This window comes from Solanum dulcamara, chromosome 11, assembly GCF_947179165.1.
Source record: "Solanum dulcamara chromosome 11, daSolDulc1.2, whole genome shotgun sequence".
In the NCBI taxonomy this organism is placed as follows: Eukaryota; Viridiplantae; Streptophyta; class Magnoliopsida; order Solanales; family Solanaceae; genus Solanum; species Solanum dulcamara.
The window spans coordinates 48351171-48378342 of record NC_077247.1 but is presented as its reverse complement, the minus strand read 5'-3'; the positions used below and the strand labels follow the sequence as shown (position 1 = coordinate 48378342).

At 33.4% G+C, this 27172-nt stretch overlaps 2 protein-coding genes and 1 long non-coding RNA gene across 3 annotated transcripts; 2 read left to right on the top strand and 1 right to left on the bottom strand.

The window, feature by feature from the left end:
* Nucleotides 1-11644: 11644 nt before the first annotated feature.
* Nucleotides 11645-17065, top strand: LOC129872306 (COP1-interacting protein 7). Its single transcript, XM_055947247.1, has 9 exons — nucleotides 11645-11927; nucleotides 12053-12229; nucleotides 12765-12886; nucleotides 13067-13119; nucleotides 13211-13263; nucleotides 13354-13506; nucleotides 14045-14247; nucleotides 14601-16291; nucleotides 16386-17065. Exons 1-9 carry the CDS (start codon nucleotides 11869-11871, stop codon nucleotides 16572-16574), a joined length of 2700 nt encoding a protein of 899 aa, XP_055803222.1. The 5' UTR covers nucleotides 11645-11868; the 3' UTR covers nucleotides 16575-17065.
* Nucleotides 17066-19092: 2027 nt separating this feature from the next.
* Nucleotides 19093-20529, bottom strand: LOC129871950 (uncharacterized). Its single transcript, XR_008762351.1, has 3 exons — nucleotides 20453-20529; nucleotides 20202-20245; nucleotides 19093-19330 (listed from the first exon to the last, which is right to left on the bottom strand). It is a non-coding gene; the product is annotated as an uncharacterized LOC129871950 (long non-coding RNA).
* LOC129871949 (uncharacterized protein At4g04980) lies at nucleotides 19932-23941 on the top strand. The gene is made up of 8 exons (XM_055946774.1): nucleotides 19932-20256; nucleotides 20476-20571; nucleotides 20669-20789; nucleotides 20903-22481; nucleotides 22579-22744; nucleotides 22826-22990; nucleotides 23101-23253; nucleotides 23358-23941. The coding sequence occupies exons 1-8, from the start codon at nucleotides 20044-20046 to the stop codon at nucleotides 23562-23564; spliced, it is 2700 nt and encodes an 899-aa protein (XP_055802749.1). The 5' UTR covers nucleotides 19932-20043; the 3' UTR covers nucleotides 23565-23941.
* The last annotated feature ends 3231 nt before the right edge of the window (nucleotides 23942-27172 follow it).

Below are 27172 nucleotides of genomic sequence, written 5' to 3'. Positions count from 1 at the left end.
TCGATTGCTAATGGCAAAAATTATAGATCAATTTATTTATAGAACAAATCACACCATTAAATAATCCTATTTTTTCTCAAAGTGCAAATCATACCATTAAATAATCCTATTTTTTCTCAAAGTGTAATTTGATTTTTTGGGGGGCTGTCGGGGGAAGCCCAAATCGACTTGGTCAAAAGAAGGCTAATATGCACGAGGGAGATTTATAATTATGTGCGCTATTCAAAATTTAGACATTTCTGCTTTAGTAACACTAATATATATGGACCAAATATTTAACAAAAATTGTATTGTATTTCTTTTGTTATTTAGTTATTGACCTAATGCTCGTCATTCTTAATTATCAACAATAGAAGACAGGAAAACCAACTTGACCCTGGGGCAGATAAATAGTAAAGGCACTCAATTATTCAGAAATTCTAAGTGTTTTCCCCACCAATATCCTATATATATATATATATATATATATATATATATATATATATATATATATATAAAAAAAAATTATGTATTGATAAATTTGAAGGAAAAAAAAAGGTAGAAAATGTAATAAATTTTTACCTTCTATTAATATGAGGATCGTTGTAATAATTGAGAAATCAAATAGTGTTTAGTTAATTTTAGCATCCTTTCTTATGTGGTTACCCTTTTTATTGCCTCGTTTATATTCCGACGATTATCGTGAACATTTACTATTCTTGTATTTAACTTTTTTATTTCTCTTTCACTATTTTTATTTTTTCATTATTGAATATTCTAAAGTCCTCCTAACGGTCAAACCTTTTGTGCATTATGCAAAATCTATTGTTGTGTATTTATAAAAAAGATCAAATTTATTTTTTTGTGTCTTCTTCAAATTTCAAATACTGCAACAAATCAATATTATTTCAATACCATTATATAAACTTTCCAAAATTTTGAGTCGAATTATATTATTCTTACTTTATATTATATTTTTTAATTCAAAATTTACATTGAATATAAGGTCTGCATACATCATATTTGCTCCAGACCTCACTTGTAAGATTACAATAAATATGTTATAACTATTCAGTTTATACGTGTCAACCAAAAAAAAATAAGACCTCGCTATAAAGTTTGACTTTAGGCCTGATCTTATTGAGACGATTCTAAATGTAATTGAAAGTTGATTTACTTATGTCATAGACAGACTTGGACTTGCACTAGGATTTGGGGTAGTAAAAACTAAAAAAATCTTTGCGATATAGGCCTATAGACCAAAAAATTATTCGAAAATACTCCTCTATTTCAATTATTTGTTCTATTGTGATTTAGTACAAAGTATAAAAATGTAAAAAAAAATAATTGAATCTTATAATCTTAAATTAAAAATTATCGTACATGTTATGTGATTTACCATTTTAGTTTTAATTTCACTTATTACGAAATGATTGCCGGTAATTATTTATTACTTAGATGGAGATTATGGTGTAAAAATTATTTTTTAGTGTTTGGGCATATAAAAATAATTACTTTTTAAAATGTAGCAAAAATGAAAAGAAAATATATATATTCTCTAGAATGAAAGTAAGTGCAAAAACAATTAAGAAGAGAGAAAGAAATGAAGATGAAGATCTAGAAGGAGAGGACTCTCATTGAATCATTTAGAAAAGTGTGTAATTACCATGAGTGTGGGTGCTACTTATAGCTAGCACACTTGACTTGTAACTAACAAACTCTTTACTAACTTTATAAAGTTTGTTACAACTGATTCTGTTAAAAAGACTATGCTGCCCTTAACTACTTTTAACAACCTAACTTTCATCTACACCTTCATATCACAACACTCCCCTGCAAATTAGGAGGAGGTGCAAAAATATCAGCACTACTAGTTTGGCCAGAAGGTGTTCATGTTGTGGCCTTGACAATGACAATCATTTTGTCAAAATATCAACTGGTTGCTCAGCAGTAGGAAAATAGTTCACTTTAATCAAGCCTTGTTGTATTCTTTCTCTTATAAAATGGCAATCAATTTCTATGTGTTTAGTCCTCTCATAGTACACTGGATTCGCAACAATCTGAATGGTAGCCTTGCTGTCACAATAAACTTGAACTGGTAATTGTACTTCAACATCAACTTCTTTTAGCATTTTTAGTAATCATACAAATTCAGACATTGTGGAGGCTAGGCTCCTATATTCAGCCTCTGCTAAATTCCTGGACTCAGTGATCTGCTTTTTTTCTTTCCAAGACACCACAGAATCTCCAAGCTTTATTATGTATCCTATTACAGATCTTCTTCTAAGTGGGCAAAAAGCCCAGTCAACATCCCTTGTCCAGGTTGTATATCTAATTATCCTTAATGCAACATCCATGTGAGACTTCTTAGGTTGTTGTAGGAAATGACGCAAAGTTTGAGTACTAAAGGATATATCAGGCCTTGTCATATTAAGATACAGAAGTCTTCCTATCAATCTTTGGTACATTGTCTGATCGATCAAAGGATCATCTGAAGCCTCTTTAGTTCTATTCACATGCTGATCATACTGCTTAGATGTTAGTTTGACATTAATATCAATGGGAGTCCCTGCAAACTTGGCTGCAGGCATTCCAACTTCATCTATCAATTTAAGAGTTTTTTTTTTGATGCATTAATATACCTTCTGCAGACCTAGTGAATTCAATACCTAGAAAGTACTTTAAATCACCTAGATCTTTCATCGTAAATGTCTGTTGTAGAGCCTTCTTTATTTCTTTTATCAGCTTCAAATTGCTACTAGTCACTAACATGTCATCTACATATACAAGTACAATGATGATACCTTTCTTTGACTTGTTGATGAACAAAGAGTAATCATATTGACTTTACCTGAACTTCAGTCTGATATGAGCTTCAGTGAGCTTGTGGTTCCATTGTCTTGGTGCCTGTTTCAATTCATGTAAGGACTTTGTCAGTCTACATACCTTCTCCCTTTGACTGACAAAATCTTGAGGAAGCTACATATAAATTTCATCCTCTAAATCACCTTGAAGAAAATCATTAAACACATCCATCTGATGAATATATCAATTCTTAGATGCAGCAAGTGCAACTATAGATCATACTGTAACCATCTTAACCACTAGTGAGAACGTTTTCTTGTAATTTATGTCCACTTGTTGACTGTAGCCTTTAGCAACTTACCTTGCCTTGAATCTTTTTATTTTCCCTGTGGACTTGTATTTTACCTTATAAATCCATCTACAATCAATAAACTTCTTACTATGTGGCAAGTCTATAACTTCCCAAGTATTGTTGCTCTCAAGAGTTTGAATTTCATCTTGCATAGCATCCACTTATCTCTTGTCCTTTACTGCTTCTGCATACGTAGTATGTTCCTTAATGACTGAAATGGCTGCAATATAACATTGATAGGTAGAGGATAAGTGAGCATAACTCATGTAGTTGGTCATTGGATATTGAACTTCCTTGTTGATGTTAAGAGAGATAAAATCTTTCAATTAAGAAGGAGGTTGTGTTGTTCTGATAGACCTTCTGATAGTAGGTGCAGCTGCATCATCTTGAATTGCAGATACTGATCCTTCAATGAAAAGTTTAATCTCTGAATGAGTAGTCTCATATTCTTCTATAAATGAATTTGGTGCAAGCCAATCATTCTCCTATTCAACACCATTAGGCTGATATAACATAGAATTGGTATCTACTGATACAGTAGGTCATTCATCAAGACTAATAACCTCAGAGGCAGGCTGAGGGAAATCTTGAAACATCACCTCTGATTTCTGGAAAGTGTCTATAAACATCAGTGGTGTCTTAGATTGTTATAATTGTGAAAAATAAAATACATCCTCTCTGAAAATAACATTCCTACTGATAAAAAAAGACTTATTACTCAGATAAAATAACAAATATCCCTTTTGGAGTTCAGAATATCCCATATGAACTGCAGACCTAGATCTAGGCATCATTTTATTGTGTTCAATAATGTTTTTAGCAAAACACAGAAATACAATGGTTCTCAAATGGGATAAGTTTGGTTTGAAACCATAAAGTCTCTCATAGGAAGTTTGATAGTTGAGGACACAACTAGGTAATCTATTAATCAGATATGTTGCAGCTAATATATACTATCCCTAAAACCTCAAAGGTATTTTTGCCTGAAATCTTAGAGCTTTTGTCACTTCAAGTAAGTGTTTGTGTTTTCTTTCAGTCACTCCATTTTGTTGTGGAGTGTGTAGGGACAGGTCCTTTGATGAATAATCCTCAATTTCTTAAATATGATTTCACAAACTGAATTAACAAATTTTGTTTCATTATCAATCTTGCTAGGTTTCTCAAATTGAGTTTTTGTATATTGAATGAACATTTTCAAAGATACACATGCATCAGACTTTTGTTTAAGTAGAAACAACCAAGTCATCCTTGAGAAATCATCAACTATTATAAGAAAATACTTGTTTCCATCTACAGTAGGTGTACTATAAGGGCCCCACAAGTCTATATGAAGCAATTGAAAACAATTACAACTTTTAATACTACTAAAAGAAAACTGAAGTCTTGTTTTTTTAAGCATAAGGACAAACTAAACACTTAGACACCTTACAAACACTTTGTTTATTCATATCAAACATTCTACCAAGTAGTATTAAAGACACATGACCCAATCTTTGATGCCACAACTCTATATCTTGTTCCTTAGTACATGAATAAACCTTGTCAACAGTCAATGCAGAGTCTTCTGTATTAGTATCAGCCTTGTGAGTTAACTTCCTCCAAAGCAACTTCAAACCTCTTTTTTCTTTACCAATTTTCTTCACCTTCCCATTGTAAAGCTCATGAAACTCACAAAAGTCAGAAAAAAAAGATACTAAGCATCCTAATTTTTTTGTGATCTTGCTGACAGACATCGGGTTATATTTAAACTCAGATAAGTGAAACACATTTGTAATAAGGCTTCCAGTTGACAAAATGGAGGAACCAATATGAGTGAGTTGAGTAATATCACCATTTGGTAATCCTACATCCTTGGAAACATTCATTTGGGTAATAGATCATTTAGTTAACATATCCAACCTACACACCATATGATTTATTGATCCTATATCCATGATCCAGACTTCACTATTTTCAGATACAAATAAGGCCTTACCTGCAGTGTTTGATGTAAAGTCTATTTTCTGATTCAGTATTTGAACAATTTGATCATATTGTTCCTTTGAAAATGTGCACCCCTGAAGTAACCTTTTCACTTCATTCTCAGCCTGATTACTTTCTTACTTTTAGTGTCATTTGCTTCAACTGACAATGTAATATTAGAAGTATCCAGCTTTCTTTTGCCTTTTCATTCATGCATAGGAACACTGGTATTCATTCCATAACAAAAGTTGACTTGGTGAGACTGACTATTAATAGAAAAATTAACATCATTTGCTGTAAAATTTGAGTTAACAGTAGGAGCTTCCTTTTGGACTTAAAATCAGGTGGATAACCTACTATCTTGTAGCAAAATTTCTTGATGTGACCTTTGTACTAACAGAAATCACAAATCAGTGAAAAAATCTTCTTGAACTTCTGAGATACTCCAGAACTACTTCTCACTTTTGAGTACTTAGCATTAGGATCAACAACTACTGAATTCAGTCCCAAATTATTGCCAACAGTATTCAGTCCCAAACTACTAGTCTGAGTAATAATTGACTTCTGACTTTCATCTCCTACAATTAGTGCATATGCCTAATTGATATTAGGTAGTGGATTCATCATTAGAATCTGACTACTTGGCTGCTGATATGATTCATTTAGTCTCATTAAGAACTGATACAATTTCTGTCTATTCATATGAGCTACAAAATCTTTGAATTTATCATAATTGTAACAAGGAGCGGCATTAAGACTTCAAACTCATCCTACAAAGTCTTGAGTCTAGTATAATATACTGAAATAGAAGTTGTCCCTTGATGCAAGTAAGCAATTTTTTTGTGCAAACTATAGGTTCTAGATCCATAAACTCTATCAAACCTCTCTTTCAAATCATTCCACACATCTAAAGCAGTTGATGCAAAAGCAATACCACTAAGTAAATTTTTAGACATTGAGTTCATTACCCATGACAATATAATTGTATTTACTTTCTCCCACTGTCCCCATAGTTCTTCTTCATAAACCTCTTTTCTACATGATCCATCAACTAGTCCTAGCTTATTTCTTCCCAACAAGGCTAGTCTAATTGATCGATTTCACAATGTGTAATTCTCAATTTCAAGCAATTGAAATGAAATGATACTTATTCCACTGACATCTGTAGGACTAGGAAAAAAGGGTGATTTTAGTCAATACCTTGACTTGCCATAGAACCACCATTTGAAGAAGACGTATCAGTGTTTTGACCATTTGAAGAAGGCAACTCTCCTGTTTCATTACCAACTGCCATTGTAGAATCTCCAATCAATTTTTATCGCGGAAGCAAGCTCAAACAATTTGAAAATTCTCCTTGATCCTCTGATATTGATCCTCTGATCTGCTGACCAACACAGAGCTTTGATGAATCTATGGATCAGATACTTGATCCTATGATTCTTCAATTGAAAAAAAAAATGTCTCTCATAGTATTGACTGTGATGGCTCTAATACCATGAAAGTAAGTGCATAAACAATTAAGAAAAGAGAAAGAAATGAAGATAAAGATCTAGAAGGAGAGGACTCTCATTGAATCATTTAGAAAAGTGTGTGATTACAATAAGTGTAGGTGCTACTTATAGCTAGCACACTTGACTTGTAACTAACAAACTCTTAACTAACTTCATAAAATTTGTTATAACTGATTCTGTTAAGAAGACTGTACTACCCTTAACTATTTTTAACAACCTAACTAACTTTCATCTACACCTTCATATCACGACATAGAATATTGACAAAAGCCCTAGCTAGCTCAATTATATCAATACAAGTTTACCACACAAAACTGTAAACTCGACTTCCAAGTTCCACCAACCTTTGCCCCCACTCCCTCTACCGCTTCGTTTCATTTTATATAACAGTAATTAATTAGATATAAAATTGTAAATTTATAATTTAAAATAAATGATAAATTAAATATTTTATAATTATACATTATTTTATTTTAAATATATTTTAATTTATATTAGTTAAAAAGAAAAATGTATCATAGAAAAAGAAAGAGTAAGAAACAATTGTAGTCTGTAAGCTCTATATAATTTATTTACTTAGGTTGTTGCCACAAGCTAGGCAGCAGATCGAACCCCACAATACTAATCAATAATCCTAATATACAGTACGTGTTGGCTGCTATACAAAGTTATTTGTGCCATCAATATAGATTGTAGTGTAGTAATGAGATTGTTATACCCTTAATCAAAAAATTTGGGTTTGAATTCTGAGTATGGAAAAAAATCTTGTTGGGAGTGTCACCTCCAAATGAATCTGTGCAATCCGAATTTAGTCGAAGCTTCAATGCGGACTCCGAATACCGGATGGAAAAAAATTATTTGTGCTTAAAGCTAGCGACCCAATGAAATTATTTTATATTTATTAATTTTCATTTTCTTTATTGGTAATGATTTAAATTAAATGTCACTACCCTTGCAAGTTGCTAAAAGCATATATATTAGCTGGATCATGGCTGTCTTGAAATTACGGTTAAATGATTTGGACGTCTTTCATTTTTATAGCCTTCTATATTGTAATAAATAATGTGAAAATGATGGATTTTGCCCTTTACTAGCATACATTATAGTTGGGGTTTTGATGAGAATCCTACTTTTAGTAATTAATTAAATGAAGCTCTTTACCCCCATTATCTTTTGCTTTTCTAGCCTTTTTTGGGTCCTCTCTAATTATGATTCACAAAAAGAAGTTATATTTTTAATTTCGTCTTTTTGTATAATAAACATTAATATCCTTTGATAAGTGGATTTTTGGGATTGATTAACTTTCACAGTTTAAATGTAAAAATTTGTCGAAACTTTACGGTTTCGGTGAAAAAAATCTGACATGTTCTCTCTTGTTTTAAAATACAGTATTTTGTTGAAATTTTATTTTCATATTAAAAAGTGATCTACTTATACACTCAATATTTGCAACGAATTGGCTAAAACTTTATTAGCAATCCAAAAAATAACTATCTGCCAATTTCCTCCTATAATACTGTATTGAGTTGGACATGCATGCACTTAATTTGTAGCACGTAATTTCTACTTGCATTCCAATGTCCTCTTTAAAATGTCAGAACCAATTTGGTACAGAGCAAAATATTTTTCAATGATCGACTGATTAAATATTATGAAAAATAGAGAAAAATATCCATATATTAGCCCTCAAAAGTAAAAAAAAAAAGCGTCTCTTAAAAACAAGAAAAATGATTTTTCTAATGAAAGTATAAAAAGCCAAGTTTCATAAGTAATATTTTATGTTGATTGTCTTCTCCCTATTCACCCAACGCCCCAACCCCCTTTCCAAATCATCCCCCCCACCACCACCACCGAAGCCACACTGATCTCCACCCATCCAACCACAATAATATTTTGCTAGATTATATAAATATTTTTAAATATTATTTTTTTATTTATTTATCAAATACTGAAAAATAATAAGCTTCTAAAAAATTACTTTGGATAATATTTTTCATGAAAACATTTTCCTAATTAAGTTGAGCAAGAAAATAGATACATCTCTTTATTATTAAGTGTTTCTCACTTTCTCTTGCATGCCTATTTTTATTTGGACAAAAGAGTTGACGATAGACGTAGCTATTTTTATAGTACTAAGATTGTCAACTCTTGTATATCACAATGCTAGACTATATTATATATTTATTTCTACATTAATATGGAATGATCCCCCTCTGCAATCTTGGATAGCACACTTTGTCACTCAAACATTCAGAGAGAAAAAAAAAAGGTTATTTGAGGAATCATGCGGGATTTGTCATCTACTATAACTTGATTGTTCCTACCTTTGATCAGAAGCAAGCCAAGCCACTGTGCCTTTTTTCTTGAAATTCAGATGCCCAAGTTTTTTATTAAAAAAAAAAACACGATTCACAATTGTTAGATAAGAGTAAAATCTACGTAAATTCTTTCTCCTCAGACTTTACTTGATAAGATCAAACTGAATATGTTGTTGTATATGAAACAATTTTTTTATCTCTACGAGATAGTGATAAGGTCAATGTACACTTTACCCTTTCAGACTTCACTTTGTAGGATTTCATTGGATATATTCTATATGACAAGTTGACTTTCTATTATTCAAGTCACTAATTTCATTTATTAAGAAAGAATCGATCACTTTGTCATCAATCTAATTTGATTCATCTATTTTTTTCTTGCTAGAAGAGTTGAAGGGATCACACAACATATAATTAAGGGGAAGTTAAAAGAATATTTACAGCCCTTAATTAATCAACATACGTATTATGTATTTGCTGGTTATTTCTGGGGGTGGGGGAGGGGACTATTTAAATTAATTTTCTTATAATTAATCCTAATATTTAATCCATTTCTCTTAAATCATTTGTTGTTCTTCGCTTCAAGAGATTCAAATTATGTGAATTTTGATCAATATTTTAAAATATATGTTTTAATCTTATTGACATGAGAAAAATTGTAACTTATAGTTCTTTTTGTATAATTTTAAAATAATGAGTTTGATCTAATCCTATTCAATTTTGAAGATTAATCAAATTAATTAACTCTTAATAAAGACATAAAAGATTGACACTGATTTTGGGAGGGAGAAAATACTTCTAACTTTATGTCACTAAAAATTAGCAAAAGATTACATATGATTTTTTTCTTATTTTTCACAAACGGGGCACAAGTGCCATTACTAGTTTTGGGGCTTTGGTTGGCAAAAACAGTTTTCGCGCAATTGACCGACCCGTCATTTCTTTCCTTCAATAATGCCTTCGCTTCACCTCAAGACGCTATTTACCAAGGAAAGACTACCTTTTTTTTGAATGAAAGAAGTGATTTGTGGCCTTAAGAGAATCAGGAGATATTTAATAGTTTGGATCGAGCATCTAATCTTATTAAGAGTTGTCCTTTCAGACCCGAAATTGGTGAAAGAAGGATTTTAGACTTTCATAATAAGGGCAATGAAATTGGAATTCAAACTGAAAGTTGCTTTCCCCGGATGCGGAATTGAAAGAACCATGCCTTTTTTCTTAGAAAAGCCTCCTCATCAACTCTCTATCTTTAGCCTAATGTTTATACTATCCATGAACTGCATGCATGAATTTCCTTTGTGAAAGGCTCAAGAGTACACTGAATTAGAACAGCCATTGGACCGGATTTGTCGTAAAATTGAGATTATTTCGTTTCCTTCCTTATCAAAGAGGGGCCCAAAAATTGGATGGGGTCAAGATGCTATCGGGCGCTAACGGCTGACTCAAGTGACATGAATCTCAATGACAATGACCAAGAATTGACAATTGGTAACGTAAGTAAATATAGAATACACGTAATTCCACAGAAAGATTTCTTTTTAGAAAGTGTTCAATACTCATTTTGGAATTCGGTTAATTCAGATTCACCCCAAAAAGTCCACTTTAGAGTAAAGCACTTCCTACGAAATGAGTCTACATACTCAGTGCTCAAACTTAAGACTTATGAACGAATATTTACCACTCCACCACGCTAATCTTTCGTGGTAAAAGAAAACTATTACTATATGATGTCAATTGCATGTTGAGAAGATAACTATAATGTTAAAGATTTGCACTTTCACAAGAATATAATTAACAAAAGTGAATTAATGAGTGATCCACCCAATAATTAAGATGTAATTAAATTAAAATAATCGCACTCCGACACCATCAGTCCATCTTCTCATCAATTAAGTGAGACAGTGAGGTTAAATTAGAGGTAGACCTCCCAACTAATCCTAATTAATTATATCTTTTCCAACTCATCTACATGTATTTTCTACCTACTATTATTTCTAAAATAAGATTTAAAAATATGCAAACATGATGATTATAGTCAAAGATCTCAATTCATGGACCCATTAGAAGGAAAACAATCCTTTTAAAGATCCTTTAAAGCAACCACAGACAAATTATGTTCATGCATGATAATATATTTATAAGATTATAATTATCAAGAGAAAAGTTAATGATATAATTAAAAAGAAAACAAGATTATTCACTCTTGAAAAAAATGACATACCATTTACGTGACACGCTTTCACTTTTAATCTATTATAAAAATAATTTAATTTAAAACTTTTTATTTACCTTGAATAAAATTACTTATACTCACACGACTATTTAAATTTATTTTAAATAACTTTTTTTTATAATTACTAAAACTGTATGTCCAGTCAAATATTATATTGAACGATAGAAATTACTAATACACCATTTTAATTACCAGCTTTAATTGCAAAATGTTGAGCATAATAGTATGTTTGACATAAAGTATATACTCATATATATTAAAATATTGAAAAGACAAAATGAAAAACTGTCGGTTCACTTAAATTTACATTTTTTTTTAAGAGTGTCTATAGATTTTTCTTTAAAAAAAAATTCATGAAAGAAAGAGTGAAGACAAAGAGATAATGGGTACTTGGAATAAAAATCAAATAATTGAGAGGGGAAATGTGGGGCCCACTCCCATATTGTCAAAAAAAATAAAAATGCTTATAACCTATAGCTCACAAGCTCAAAAAAAAAAAAAATCTCTCCATGTGCAATTCTTGCCATTTCTTGCTGGCAATCTCTTCCATTTACAGTTCATCTTCAACAAAAAGATTTCTCAATGTCACGTTCTTGAACATGTCTTTGTTCTTTACAACCATTTCTTTTCCTATTTGAGTTTCATCTTTTTTCTTTTTTTTTCCCCCATTTTTTCCCCCTTTCTCCACTAAGCCTGCTTTAGTTGAACATGGATTCCAAGACCCTTCTTGATTATGCACTGTTTCAGCTCACCCCAACTAGAACAAGGTTGGTTTTACACACACACCCCCCAACCTTTCTCCCCTTGGTTAACTGTTTTTTAGCTTGTATTGTTATGGAAACTGATAAAGATTTGATTTTTTTCTGTTTTTGGTTTGTGGGTATTGAAAAAGATGTGATCTTGTGGTGTTTTCTGGGGGTAAAAATGAGAAACTGGCATCTGGGTTGGTGGAACCTTTCATTTCTCACTTGAAATTTGCTAAAGATCAGATTCCAAAAGGTGGGTATTCAATCACTATGAGGCCACCTTCAACTCATGCCTACTGGTTCACCAAAGCCACATTCCAAAGGTATAATTTTTATTTGATCTTTGAAAAGTTTTAAGCTTTTAGTAATTTTGTCATTGTTCATTAGTACCAACATGTTAATCATGTGGAACTTCTGGAATTGCTGAAAGTTTCTTGCAGATGATCTTGATGGTAAATGGTTGATTGATTATGATGTAGGTTCTAATTAATGCAGGCTAAATAGGAGAAAGAAGTAGAGTTGTTTTAGCATTATCATTATTGGCAAATTGGTCATAAAGCATCACTAGATTGTGATTATGGGTTTAAAAAGTAGAGTAAATTTTTATGGACTTTTTGCTAATAACTTCACTTATCCAGATATAATTGCTCATTGGACTTTTTGGAAACAGGGTAGTGTTGTTTTAGCATAATCATTCCAATATTGTTTTTTTGCATAGTGGAAGTTATACTCTAGTTGCAAACTATTAGGTAACTGATTACTAAAGAACGAATTCTTGTTGGATCTAGCATAAATGTGAAGCTGATGCAATGGAAGACTCAATTTTATTTACTTAGGCTTTTGTTGCATTCGTGGCAGATTTGTACGCTTTGTAAGTACACCTGAAATTCTTGAGAGGTTTATGCGGTTGGAACGAGAGATCTCACAGATCGAGAGTTCCATTCAATCCAATGAATGCGCCAACAGCAATTCAGAGGAAGGTATGTTCAAGACATACTGATAATTTCGCCTTCTGTAAACATGAAATTAGATAAGCATTGTCCATTAGATGTCAATTCTAGATTTCTTCTTTTTATGATAAATAACATTTGTACCTTTCTCAGTAGAGTTCCTACCACATTCAGATTGGGGCTAATATACATTTGTCGCTTGACTTGCAGGAAGCTCACCAGCTAATAGTGAGAGCACCAGGAAATCAAATGATTCGTTCAAGGTATTTCACTTGATCACAGTTAGATTTTGGCTAGTGATTTCCTAGAGTCTAGTAGCTCATTAGAAAATTTCACTTTGATGGGTTTTTCTAGGCAAAATCTGAAGTTGAAGAAGCTAATAATGCCGCACCTAAAGAAAACTCCAAGTAAGTTATCTGCCCTTGGAAGCAGCAGTGAATTGTCAATGCATCTCCACCAGAGAATCTTACAGAGTTATTTGTTTTTTATCGTTTCAGGATTCACCTTCAGCGTCACCTGGATACCCGAAAGGCATTACTTAGGAAAGAGCAGGCCATGGCTTATGCACGTGCAACAGTTGCAGGCTTTGAGATTGACCAATTGGATGATCTCATACAGTTTGCTAATTCTTTTGGTGCCTTACGTCTTAGGTATGATAGAGTATAGTGTCTTCATAACCTACATTTTGTAGCTTGCGTATGTAGATAAAGAAAAACAGCAGGTGTAAATTGATCACCGGTGTTTGTCTTTGACTACTTTAGTTGGAAGAAATATGTATGGCAGGTTCCAATCATCATTGTGAACCTTTGTTTCCATTCCAGTGCATAACAGAAAACAGAGTCTGGAGGATATCTGTGGCCTAACAACCAAAGAAATCTCTTTTTGGGGAGTGCAAAGTGCATCATCACACATTGTTATGTTTATCCTTCTTTTTGTATGTGTGTTACTCTTAAAATTTGCTGCAAGGTAAAATGTAAAATGGTGCATTTATATTGATTTTCAAGGGAAGTATCTCCTACACATGGAACTAGAAAACTCCTATGTAGCTCTTGACGATGATATAATAACAAGCTTCTACGTCTTTCACTGTCTACATAATACTGTATGGGAGGATGTCAAGATTGAGTCAACTGTTATAGCTCTATTTTTTTTGTAACTTCAATTTGTGTAATCTTATCTTTCTTGTAGGGATGCATGTGTTGACTTCAAGGAACTTTACAAGCAAAAGCACACAGATGGCCAATGGATGGATGAGGTAGCTGCAATGAAGGCATGTACGCCAGTGGATCTATCGTACTTGGGAAATCAAGGTGTTATTCTTGCATATGACAATAATGGCTCTTTGGATAGTTCTGACTCGAAGGAATCAACAAATTCAAATGGTGTCAAAGGTATCCTATCTATTCTTCCCTAACATTAATTTATTCAATTAGATTTTAGTGTAGCTGGTATTTACATTATCAGCAGAGTCAACATCTCTCTCATGTTAATACCAGTCAAAATATAAAAGGGGAACTTTTACTTAATTATTGTAATTTTGACTGATTAGTTTCCATCTGTGTGCTTAGATTAATTTCATGGTAGAAGAAAGGATTTGTCATAAGAACTAAATTAGGTAGTGTTATACATACCGATGATCAATGATCAAGAAACATTTTATATACCAATGTATGTGCATATAAATGTATGTCTGCAACATAGACTAAGCTTCTTTTTTTGGTAACATCAACTGCTAAATGTGCAGATGAGAATCTTCCTGCATCAGATCCATCCATGTCAGCAAAAGTTCAGATGCAGATGCCATGGCAGAACCAGATTCCTCCATATATGTACAACTTTCATGGCCCAGCTCAACAGATGCCTTTTGCTGGCATGCATCCTTTACAATACTATCCAGCACATATGCAGTGGCCACAAAATGTAAATGGCTCAACAAATGGTTCTGTTAGGGACTCTCACAAACGATCAAAGAAGAAGGAGAAATCTAAAGAACATGACAGTTCAGAAGATGATGAACAAACTGAGTCGAGTGCCTCTGATTCTGGAACTGATTCAGATGAAGTTAGGAAGCATGAGAAAAAACATTCTTCAAGGGAGAACTCTCATACTAAAAAGCACAAGAGGAAATCCTCAAAAACAGTTGTTATTCGCAACATCAATTATATCACTTCCAATAAAAAGAATGAGGAAAATGATGGATCTTCTTATGATTCTTCTTCAGCAGAATCTCATTTACTCGATGAAGATTCTATCAAAGAGCAGGTAGATGATGCTGTTGCAATACTGGAGAAACGTCGCAACTCAAAAGGACATAGGAACAAGAATAGAGGACATCAGAATCTTGATGTTGAGAATGAATCAAATGGTTACAGCAACACGGACCTAAATGAGGGCATGTCACCAAAGTTATCTGAGAAAGCAAAAGGAAATAAGGCTTGGGATGCGTTCCAGAATATTTTGATGAGTCGTGAGGATTCAAGTATGAATGATGAAAGTGACCATCTACCTTTGAACTTCCAGGATGAAGGCTATGGGATCAAGAATTCTGGTGAGAATGTCAGAAGAGACCATCTGACAACTGATGATTCTCTTCTCATGAGCAAAAATTATGAAGAAAATGACACAAAGGTTAGCATGGTAGATTTTGCCAATGGTGAGGATATGAGGCCAAGTTTGAAGAAAGGAGTATCTGAAGATGTGCGTCTTCTATTTTCGCACAAAGAACCATCAGGAGGCAATACATTGGGAACTCCATCTGATTTTGGTTCTGAATCCTCTGCTATTAGAAAGAGTAACGGGGAAGATTGGTTTGTTGTCAACCACTCCGGCAGTTCAGAAATTCAAGAGGCTAAGCGAATGATATTTGACAATGACAGTGGCATGTTAACTCAGAAAAGTTCCTCTCAAGTCGAAAGTGAAAGAGCTGCTCCTATTGATGATTCTTTCATGGTACAGTCTCGACCATCTTTTGATGATCATTATGGCTCTCAGTGGAAAACAGACATTGGCATGGATGCAGACTTGGTTGCCGCAGCAAATGCTGAAAATGGTGATGCAGTGTCATCAAAAACCAAGCTTAGTACATCTGGGGCCAGTCAACCTGATGACCTCTGTGTGGTGCTTGCAAGAGACTCTAGTTTGGATCCTATTGAAGCATCTTGGCAACCAGAATTGGATTTTCAGATCGAAGCTTCTTTCATTCAAGTTGATAAAAAATCTTCTGCAGTTGAGGCAAAAACTCCTCCTATTGAAGAAAATGTTCCTGTGAAAGGTAAAAGCACAACCAAGGACGGTCTTGCAAAGACCGGGAAAGATGCAAGGTCTAAAATCTCCCCAGGATCCTTGTCAAGGAGCAGGATTGATGCTTTAGCAAAGAGCAAGAAGATGTCTCCTCCTCCTAACAAGCTGACAACCCAGAAGAGCAAATTAGATCGGGTACAACAATAACCAGTAACCTCATTTTTTCCTGGTTTTTGCCTCCATTATTTTTATCTTTCTTATATATCATGCATGCTCATTGTTTATATAGGAGGAAGAAATGCGTAAGAGAATGGAAGAACTAGTGATCGAGAGACAAAAAAGGATTGCAGAAAGAAGTGCAGCTAAGGGTTCGTCCCCAGCAGCTTCCAAGAAAGGGCCGTCAGGAAGTAAAACAGCTTCATCAAAGATATCACCTTCATCCAAAGTTCACACATTTCCAGTGCAGGTTAAGCATTAAGGAGAACTCCATCAAGGAAAACTATGATCCGACCTTAAAATGTTTGATTGTTTTGCACGAACTTGGAACATCCACAACTCGTTGCTTTGTGCACATTGGACTATTCACAAATATATCTTGGAGAAATAAAATATTTTCGATGGAAATTAGAGATTCTTTGTTTACTAGGACAGCCTTGCTTGCTGGTTTAATGCAAGTTATATCTTCTCATTTATTTAGACATTCATGTCCCATCATAAGGTTTTGCCAGTATAGTTGATTGAGGCTTTATTATTATTTGTATACTGCTATTCGTTCATATGTTGTGTAAAGTTATTTGTAAATCTATCTGTGAGTTAAAACTTGTAATAGCAAATCTTGTTTCTTGTTGCTGAATAAGTGAAGGTAGGATTTGGTACTTTCTGGAGTTGTTACCATGTACTATGAACATCTGTCTTCCCATAATTATTCTTGATTCATATAAGTTTTGTATAATCCTCACATTTTACAAAGTTGTGGAAGCCAATTCTTTGACAGGATGATATATGAAAGGGGACAGTTTTGAAATCACAGGAATTGTCAAAGATTTCAACATCTATCTGTACATTTATTTATTAGTACTTAATTACTTGAACTGTCTCTTTATTTTGATTTGGGACAGGCATGTCCTAAATCACAAGTCACCACTAAGACACACAATATAGAAACTTCCATCTTTTCATATATTTTTTTCAGTTTGATTTCTATTCAAGATCAAAGAACCAGTTGTTTGAACATGTTAGTTTATTAGGTAAAGCACCAGTTGAACTTTTCAAAGTTCGTACTTGTCCAGTTAATGTACCATTCTTAATTTCTGTCCCTATGACAATATGACATCATCATCCATGAGCAATTTTCTCCATTCCCTTTTCCCCTTCATTGTACCCAAGTTTTTTTTTTTTTTGGTAAGGTTGTACATCATCATCCATTAGTCTTTAATACGTTTTGAAGCTATAATACAGTGGACAAATGATCGTTCCAATAGCAGTATCAAACTTTCACTAACGGAATTCAAAGTAGAAAGAAGTAAATACATGAAAAATTAAGAGGATTCAATATCTATTACATATAAAAATAAATTTAACATAATATATATATATATATATATAATATTATTTTTCAACAAAAATGATTCAGATAAACTCCTTGCTTACCCTAGCTCCCATCCCTGAGGTCAGTTACAATGAAAGTGAGGCATCTCATTGATGACTGTCACAATATTTTCACAATAAATCTGGTTGTATAAATATCTTTTATATCATTCGCCCCTTATTTATCGGGGTGGACAACCAGTTGAGTAGCAAACATGTTTTTTTATCACTAAAAGACTCCTTAATTTTCAGGAGCTTAGATAAACTTATATCTAGAAGTGTACCCATCAGATACAGCTCAAAATCATTTTAAAAAAAAAAAAGAAGATAAAAACAACACATATTAACAAACCCAAAAATTTAGGGGTCATACACGGTTTGGCCTCAAAAAACCAAGAAAATTAATTTGAATAATTGACCTCCATCATTTTTTTTTGTCTTAACACTCTCTCTCTATTTTGGTAACAAAAGAGAGAAGAAGTGTTTGTCCATGTGATAAGTTGGATTAACCAATTTCCCAGTTGACTCCAGAGCTTGTCCATCATATCATATTATTATTCCTCTTTTGCTCTGCACGTTATATGAGTCTTCTTTAATTTATCAATTTTCCTACAACTATTAATTACTACCTTATTTTTTAATCAAATATTAATCTTGAATGCTCTTGTTCTTCTTCCTCCTCCAAAATTCTTTTAATCATATCTATTATTATATTTTTTTTCATTCACCGATTTTTTGCGTCAGCGAATAATATTTATGGTTTTTCAATTGTCGAAAAAACAAAGAAAGTTGACCTGGTAAAATCATTTTTTTATTTCTTATTATTGTGTTTTTCTTCAATCTGGTATAAGGCTTGGCATTACTCATTTGAAATGGCCATTGGGGCATGCTTTGGTGTGCCTCCTTTCTTTTCACGCAGGAAGCATACTAAAATATTTGAGGTATTTTACTTTTCTTTCTTTCTTCTTCCATTTTCTCTTAAATATTTTCTTATTTGTTGTCTGAACATGTTATGATCATCTTAAAAAGAATGTAAATTTACCTTGATCCTGGATTTTCAATATTTGTAATAATTCCATGCAAAACCTCAAAGATTGCCATGTTGAATTTGGAAGCTTTCTGCCAATGTTAATTTCTGTTTTCTTGGAAATCCAAGTGCATAATCAATTGTATCACAAGGTCAAACAAATTAATTAAGCAATAAAACAACATAAACAATCAAAAGAATTCTCCTCATAAAAGGTTTTGAATTGAGAAGAGAGTTTTATAGCGTAAATATATGATAAATCCTTAAGGAAATCTCAAAAATGTTTCATTAAAAAGTTTTATAGCCCAAATATATTAACATATGATAAATCCTTAAGAAAACCTCAAAAATATTTCATCAGAACTTTCTTCCCTTAAAATTTCTGATGTTGTCTGAACATGTTATAACCTTATTGAAAAGTATAAATGTTCTGTCAATTTGTGCATGAAAAAATCCTATATATACCAGAAAGCTAAATCCTACATTAATTTTTCACTGCTATATTCCATGCAAAACCTCAAAGGTGGCCATGTTGAATTTGGAAGAAGATTTCTGCCAACATTTCCTTTTTGACTCCATGTTCCTTGTTTTCTTTCTTCTTTTTTTTTTTAAAGGAAAACCTAGTGATTAATGAATTGCATCATATGATGAAACAGATTAAGAAGAGCTAGAAGAAAAAAAAAGATTAAGAGGAGAAGATTGCATACAACAATAAGGTGATATAGAACATGTTTTGATTAGAGAAAACCAGTTTTTGCTTAAGGAAAAAAACAGCCAATGCATAATGATCTCTGACAGAAACTTGAGAAGAAATGTTTCTTTCAATAAGAAATAAACAATGAAAAAAATCACCTTGCAACTTATTTTGGACATACTGAGCCTGGTTCTGTCATAGATGTGAATTTTATGATCTTAGTATGAACAAACATAGAAAATTGGTAGGATGCATGAGAATAGTTTGAATATGGTGTATTAGTAATGCTAGTATTAGTTATGCTGAGATTATTTCTTATGCATTGTTTGGTTTGGTGAATTAAAAATAACATGCATTGCATAATTTCTAAAAAAAAACATTAGTTAACAAAAATATCTTCCACAAATATGGTGGAAAGAATGTGAAAAAGGTTTAGAGAGGCAACTGTATCTTTAATCAGCATTACTAATACCATGGTTTCTCATGTATTAGTTATACATAGCATAATATTAAATAGAGTATATAACTTATGCTTGTGTATTAGTAATACGCAAATCTAATGCATGCATTATTTTTTCTAATTCATCCCCTACCAAACGAGCCCCAACAGTAGTTGACAAACATTTGCAGGAAGAAGACATGAAAGAGACAAGGAGAAGTCCTATTGTTGAAAAGAAGAAAACACCTCCCATAGCAGTATCAAAAAGTTTTAAATCCAAAGGTTCTATGGTTCGCAATTCATGTAGAGTAGCAGGAAACTTCATAATAATGACTGAGCTTCGGAACAAGATCCTCACCTTGAGAGACTTGCTTGACTTGTCCCCTTGTATTGGCTCTGCATCTGTAAATGAGGTACTTTTCTGTTACTTGTCTTCAAAACTCAAGCACAATAACATTCTGTGAAAGGTCTTAACGTATATATAATGAAGTATAAATGAATTGTACGCCATCAGCATACTCAAAATGGTTATAGCAGGTTACTTTAACGTGATGGCAATGTAAAGAAGGTAAACTCTGAAACAAAAAGAGCAAAGCAGAATTTGGTAACCTCTGGTGAAATTTTTTCCACAGCTGCTGATTTTGACGCTGAAAGATCTGCAACAACTGTATCCTACAATCAATCCATCTATTTCTTTGTCAAAAATTGATGAAGCACCGATGCAGCAGGTTACTATTTACTCGACTGTATTAAGCATTACAAGTTCAACGTCTTGCTATAGAGGATACACAGTTTACTGTGCTAACCAATTGTTATATTTCTCAGGCACTGCAATTCTTTTTTGATACTCTGATATCAATAGGGGAAATGTGGACAGGCAATGATGAGTGGATGGTCAAATGCAAGGAGGATTCATTCAGTAAACAAGACAATTTGGAACACTATGGTACGTCATACAGTTTATTGCAACACCAAATAGAAATGTTGTCCATCTATTATTTATCTCTTGGATCTTATGTAAGATAATATTAATGATCTTTTCAATTACAACCAATTTAGGAGTGTTATTGCTCGATGACATGATTCAGCTAGCCAGTGAAAGGATGTTTGATATGATGGATGAGGATGAGGACGAGGACGAGGACGAGGATGAGGATGACCAGATAAGATATGAACGTCCGTCATTCAACACGTTTGGGAGGGTTCTTTCTGAATCTTACTCTAGTGCCAAATCCTCCCTCTCGAGTACTCCAGTGACCCCAACTTCAGTTCTCCCTGAGTTAAGGAGCAAGAAGAATACAAAGGCATCATACTCTCCACCACGTCTTCTGCCACTCAGGGTTCAAGCAGTTGGCAAGCTAAATCCTATTGATGTAAAGCGCCTCTCTTTCCATATGTTCCCTAATGTAGCAGCTCAAGATTCAAATTTTGTGGTTCAATTAACAAAAACAGTTAATGAACAAAAGTCAGATGTAGAGGCGAAGAAAGATTCTCAAGTGAAAGGCAAAGATGATAAGGAATTTGGGCAAGATTGTGAAATGACAGACTTGCCAGATATTCTACTGACTAGTATGGATGCTGAATCAGAAAATAAAGGAACATGTAAAACTGATGCCAAAAATAATCTACCAGTGTCAGGACATGTTACCTTGGATGTGCTTTTACCTCCTTCACTTCCAGAACAAGGAGCAGGGACACAATCACCGCTCACTTTATCGTTGAATGTCATAGACTCACAAAAACCAACATCTACTCTGCAAATTTCTTTACTCACACCAGATGGAGACTTATTATCGAACCAACCATCGACTTTTGCACCAGCAGCACCACAACCACCACCTCCACCAGTACCCAATTCATCAGGGAATGCAGAAGGGTCAAGGCCTGCACCATTATTAGCAAAACCAAGTGGTGCTCCATTGCCTCCTCCTCCTCCACCATCTCCCATGACATCAGCCAATGTAGCAACACCACAACATCCTATGAAGTCAATATCTGCACCCCCACCACCACCACCACCACCTCCTCCCATGACAAGAAACGAAATAACATCTCCACCTCCACCTCCACCACCTCCCATGACATCAGGAGTGACACCTCCCCCGCCCCCACCACCTCCCATGAAATCAGTAAAAGGAGTGGCACCTCCCCCACCCCCACCACCTCCCATGACATCAGGAAAAGGAGTGGCACCTCCGCCACCCCCAACACCTCCCATGACATCGGGACATGTAATATCAGTTCCGCCTCCACCCCCACCTCCCATGGGATCAAAGGTTACTACCCCTCCACCCCCTCCTCCCATGGGATCAAAGGCTATGACACCTGCACCCCCACCTCCACCAATGACTTCAAATGGAAGAATGCCAGAACCACCTCCACCCATGCCAATGGGAAAAGGAGCTGCACCTCCTCCACCACCAGGGTTTGCAGGTGCCAGGAGCCTAGGACCTAGGAAAGCAGCCACTAAATTGAAGAGATCATCTCAAATGGGAAATCTTTATCGACTTCTCAAGGGAAAAGTTGAAGGATCTAGTTTTGATGGTAAATCAAAGGGGAGAAAGGGAAAAGCTAGTGCTAGTGCACCAGCAGGAGGTAAGCAAGGAATGGCTGATGCATTAGCAGAGATGACAAAAAGGTAATATTATTGAGATCCTCCAACAGATTATTGAGTAGAGGTGAAACTTTCATATGCGTTCGATATATCTTTGAAAATTATGTCATATATGTCTCAGGTCGGCATACCACCAACAAATCGAGGAGGATGCTAAAGTACATGCAAAAACAATTAAGGAGATGAAAACAGCGATTGCCTCTTTCCAAACATCAGATATGTCTGAGCTTATTAAGTTCCACAAAACTGTAGAATCCAACCTAGAAAAACTAACGGATGAATCTCAGGTTTCATATATATATCTGTTGTATACATATTTCTCCATGATTCCCACTTCAGGATGTTGGCTTAAAGTAATCTTGATATAGGTGCTAGCAAGGTTTGAAGAATTTCCTATCAAGAAGTTGGAAGCATTGAGGATGGCTGCAGCACTTCACACCAAGTTAGATTCAATTGCCAAAACTCTACAGAATTGGCCACTAGTACCACCTGTTGGACAACTTCTTGACAAAGCTGAGAGTTACTTCAACAAGGTAAAACTAAGTTCGCAGTTGAAAACTTCTCACAATGTAGTTTAAAATTCCTCATGACACAAATTTTTATACTTCCATTAGTAGCTCTAACAAATGGTTCTATCATCTAGATCAAAGGAGAAATGGACACATTGGAACGGACAAAAGATGACGAATCCAAGAAATTTACAAGCCATAAAATCCACTTTGATTTTGGCATTCTTGTGCGTATCAAAGAATTGATGGTGGATGTTTCCTCCAACTGTATGGAACTGACTTTGAAGGTTAGCACAGTGTAAAGCATGTAGAAAACGTAGTAATTCTTGTGAAATCACTAACCTTCATATTTTAGTGAACATCTTTTGAAGTAACACTTGAACTGAATCAGGAGAGGAGAGAAGCAAAGCAAACGGAAAATGAAGGAGCTGGACCGAAAAATGATAGTCACAAAAAGGGATCAGCAAAACTTCTATGGAAGGCTTTCCAATTTGCATTCAGAGTCTATACTTTTGCTGGTGGGCAAGATGATCGTGCTGACATGTTGACAAGGGAATTGGCTCAAGAAATTGAGACAGATCCTAATCCAGAGACATAAAGTTTATAGTCATTTTTTCCACAAAAAAAAAGAAAAAGAAAAAAAGAAAAAAAGATCACTATAGGTGTCAATATATATCGGCATTAATGCACATAGACGCTTTTAAGAGGTTTGAGCAATTAGAATAATGATGCTTTCCCTGGCAGGTGTTCTATAGATGTTTCTTGAGCTGTGATTTCATGCATATTACTAGGAGCGAAATGCTAGACATTATATTCTTTTTTGTCTGGGGGACAGAGAGAAGTGAGCTAAACTCTAGTTTTGCTCTATCACCTGCAATACATACAATATTTATTACACCTTTGTGACTGGTTTTGTAGAATGTACATAACTTTGTCATTACTTTCAGAATTTAAAAGTATACGCGTGAATGCTTATGTTGTTTTGTATAGTCCAGGTTTTTCCTTGTTTCTGCATTTTGTATGTCACGCTACTTTCCAGGAGTTTTCAGACTTTGAACCTTATTAATTTTTTGGTTGTCAAGCAGAGTTTAGTTAATCACTGTTATCATACATCATTATCACTTTCATTCATCTGATCTGCACCTGATTACTAGGAAGAATTAGTTAATGCACGGTAATAACAATGTTGTTTCACACAATGTTTCTCACCCAACACATTAATTTCTGAAACTCAGAAAAAACAATGTTTATCCAGCACAAGACATAATAGTGAATGAATATGCATAAAATTTAGGGGACAATTTCAAATATATACAATAGACTAATTAGTTTACAACAAATATAGCCATGTTTTATTTACATTACTTATACATGAGCTATATATTGAATATACATTATGATACACTCCAAAACTGAATATAGTTTTACTATACATGAAATATACTCTGACTATATATGCCTATACAACGAATGATCATTTTTTTGATAATTACTTTTGCCGAATGGCCATGTGACGTAATTATCCCTAAAATATAATTTATTGATCTCTTCAATTTTCCCCTGTCCGTTTTGAAATCCTAAAATATTGCTTACTTTTTAACATCCATGTACAAACAGAAATACATTACAGAGTTGAAAGTTTTTGGAAAAAAAACAAACTAGTACATGTCTACACTTAATAAGCGCCATTGTGACATAGAAATAGTAGGTACAGGGTAACTACACCTACTAACTTTAATTCTTGAATCCGCCAATATCTATATATAATACACAAGCAGATGGGATGAATATTTTGTTAGCATCAAATACAAGAGATCTAAATAAGCTGCTACCATGTATGGAAATTAGAAATCAGAATGCAACTAACTTTATGAAAAAACAAAAAAAAAACTCTTTAAAGCACAAAGACAAACACCTGGTGGGCTTCTTCGTTGGAAATCACATTCTTTTAGCTACGTAGTATAGAGAAAAAATGAAAAAGTAAAAAATAATTATTATTTTTAGTAAAAGGAGTCGAGCACAAATACAAGAATGACAATTGGGGCGGAGAGGGGCTGACCACTTGGCCACGGGAAGATTTAAGGCCAAACAACAAAGCCTATTTATCTGTCTTTTCATGTGTTTTCAAAATTATTATTTGTGTTAAATTTTGATTATACATATATTTGACACATTCAGATATATATATTTCGAATATATGAGGTCAAAATTAATTAAGTGTAATTTCTAGTGTATGTACATGTATTTTAGAATGTATTTGAGAAAGTACTGATATTTTAGAATATATCTGATATCACGAATATATTATCTATTGTAATTCGCATGTATCTAAAATACATTGACTCTCTCACGGGGGTGTCAAAATGAGCCCAAATATAGGTTGACTCACCCAACCCGCCCAAACTTTTATGGGTTGGGCTCAAGATAATTTGTATTAAATTCAATCTCAACTTATTCAAGCCTTAATTTATTTTAAAAGATTCCTAAAAGAATCTTCAATTGAGCCCAACTTAATCTACAATTTCAACTCATTTTAAGGCTCTTTATTTGTGTTAGTATAATGTATGTTCTCATATTAAATGTATGAATTATTATCTATTTTATTTCTTTTAAGATTAATCTGTCCATTTGTAAATTTTTATTTTTATTTTCATGAGTTGAAATTTAATTGTGGTTATAAAATGTAAATAATAATATGTTAAAATTATTGAGATTAAGCGGGTCAAATTGGGCGGGTCATGACCCAACCCGAATTTAAGCCCAATCGAGTCCAACCCATTTGAGCCCAAAGTAAATTTAGACGGGTCATGACCCAATTCAATTTTTATTCCAACCCATTTTAATATTCTCAATTTCAACCTAACTTGTCCATTTGACACCTCTACTCTCTCACTTGCCTCCATTGTATTTTGCTCTCCTCTCTCGGTCGCCTCTCTTTCTATGTATCTATAGTTAAAGTATATATGATAGCAAAATAAATATATCTATTTGTATTTGTAATGAAATTATGTAATTATTTTAGATTATTAAAAAAATAGTAAATATTATAAAAATATTTACGTAATTAAATAACTTTGCCAACATAAAGGGATGCGACAGGACGGATAAGGCAAAAGATTACGTTTCAAAAGAAAAAACAATGGGTTAGAGTATGTCAGGGACAGGTCCGGGTTAAGAGATGGATCGGGTAAAAAAAAAACCAAACCGCTAATTATTGCTTTATCAAAGTAGCAGCCTTTGCTGATTAAACAAATGAAAATGAATTTTAATAGAGACTATTTTTCAAACATATACTAGGAATAGTCCAGTACATTACCAACATTGTAAAATATAGATAATGGTTCTTTATTTGTATGGACCACTAGCAAGAACCAAGTAATATACAAGTTCTTGGAATATATATTTTTTTTCCAATGAAAATCGCATATTTAACATCTCGCTCCCGAAAAAATGATTTATTTTGTTTTGCAAATCGGTGTTTATTTCGATGTTTCTTCAACAAAATTCATGCATATATTTGACTGGAAAACATTTCAAAAGCAAATTTTCAACTGGAAAAGTATCCGTAAAAAATAAAAGGCTTTGAATAAATTAAATTAAAGATAGAAAAAAAAAAGAGAGAGAAAACAATATAAAAAGTGACTAAACGTTGGCAAACTTTGAAAAATGCTAAATGGGGTTAGGCAGGATAGGTTAAGGCTTTTTCCGTCTACGCTACCCTATTTACATCCCCAACCAAGTAAAATGAAATGCAGGAAGTATAATTTAATACAAATAGGGTATTTTGGTAGATGGTAAAGAGACAATTTACAGTATTTATGTCTGCATCAGTTATATAATATTTGATAATTTATGTATTATCTTATACAAAATAAAATAAAATAATTAAAACAACTGATACTCAAATAACTAAAAAACAATTCATAATTCTAACAAACTACAAAAAAAAAACAATTAAAATTTAAAACTACATTAGAAAAGGTGATGGAAAGTCCAACAGACGTGCTTTGATTCTTAAAAAGTAATTAACTACATATCCTTAGTGGACTATAGCATCTAATTTGACAAGGATACATGTGTGTAAGCGTCGAGCCTCGACGCCCCCACAAAAAAGGTACACAATATATGATATTTTTCTAAGATTGCGTGAGTTGTACAAGTCTTCGAGAAATTATATTATACATTTATACTTGACATTTCATATTA

Coding starts and splice junctions, on each gene's coding strand:
- LOC129871949 (XM_055946774.1), top strand. CDS start 20,044: ATGAAAGAGACAAGGAGAAGTCCTATTGTTGAAAAGAAGAAAACACCT. Junction 22,745..22,825: donor AACTAACGGATGAATCTCAG/GTTTCATATATA, acceptor ATCTTGATATAG/GTGCTAGCAAGGTTTGAAGA. Junction 22,991..23,100: donor CTGAGAGTTACTTCAACAAG/GTAAAACTAAGT, acceptor TCTATCATCTAG/ATCAAAGGAGAAATGGACAC.
- LOC129872306 (XM_055947247.1), top strand. CDS start 11,869: ATGGATTCCAAGACCCTTCTTGATTATGCACTGTTTCAGCTCACCCCA. Junction 11,928..12,052: donor CTCACCCCAACTAGAACAAG/GTTGGTTTTACA, acceptor GTATTGAAAAAG/ATGTGATCTTGTGGTGTTTT. Junction 12,887..13,066: donor CAACAGCAATTCAGAGGAAG/GTATGTTCAAGA, acceptor CTTGACTTGCAG/GAAGCTCACCAGCTAATAGT.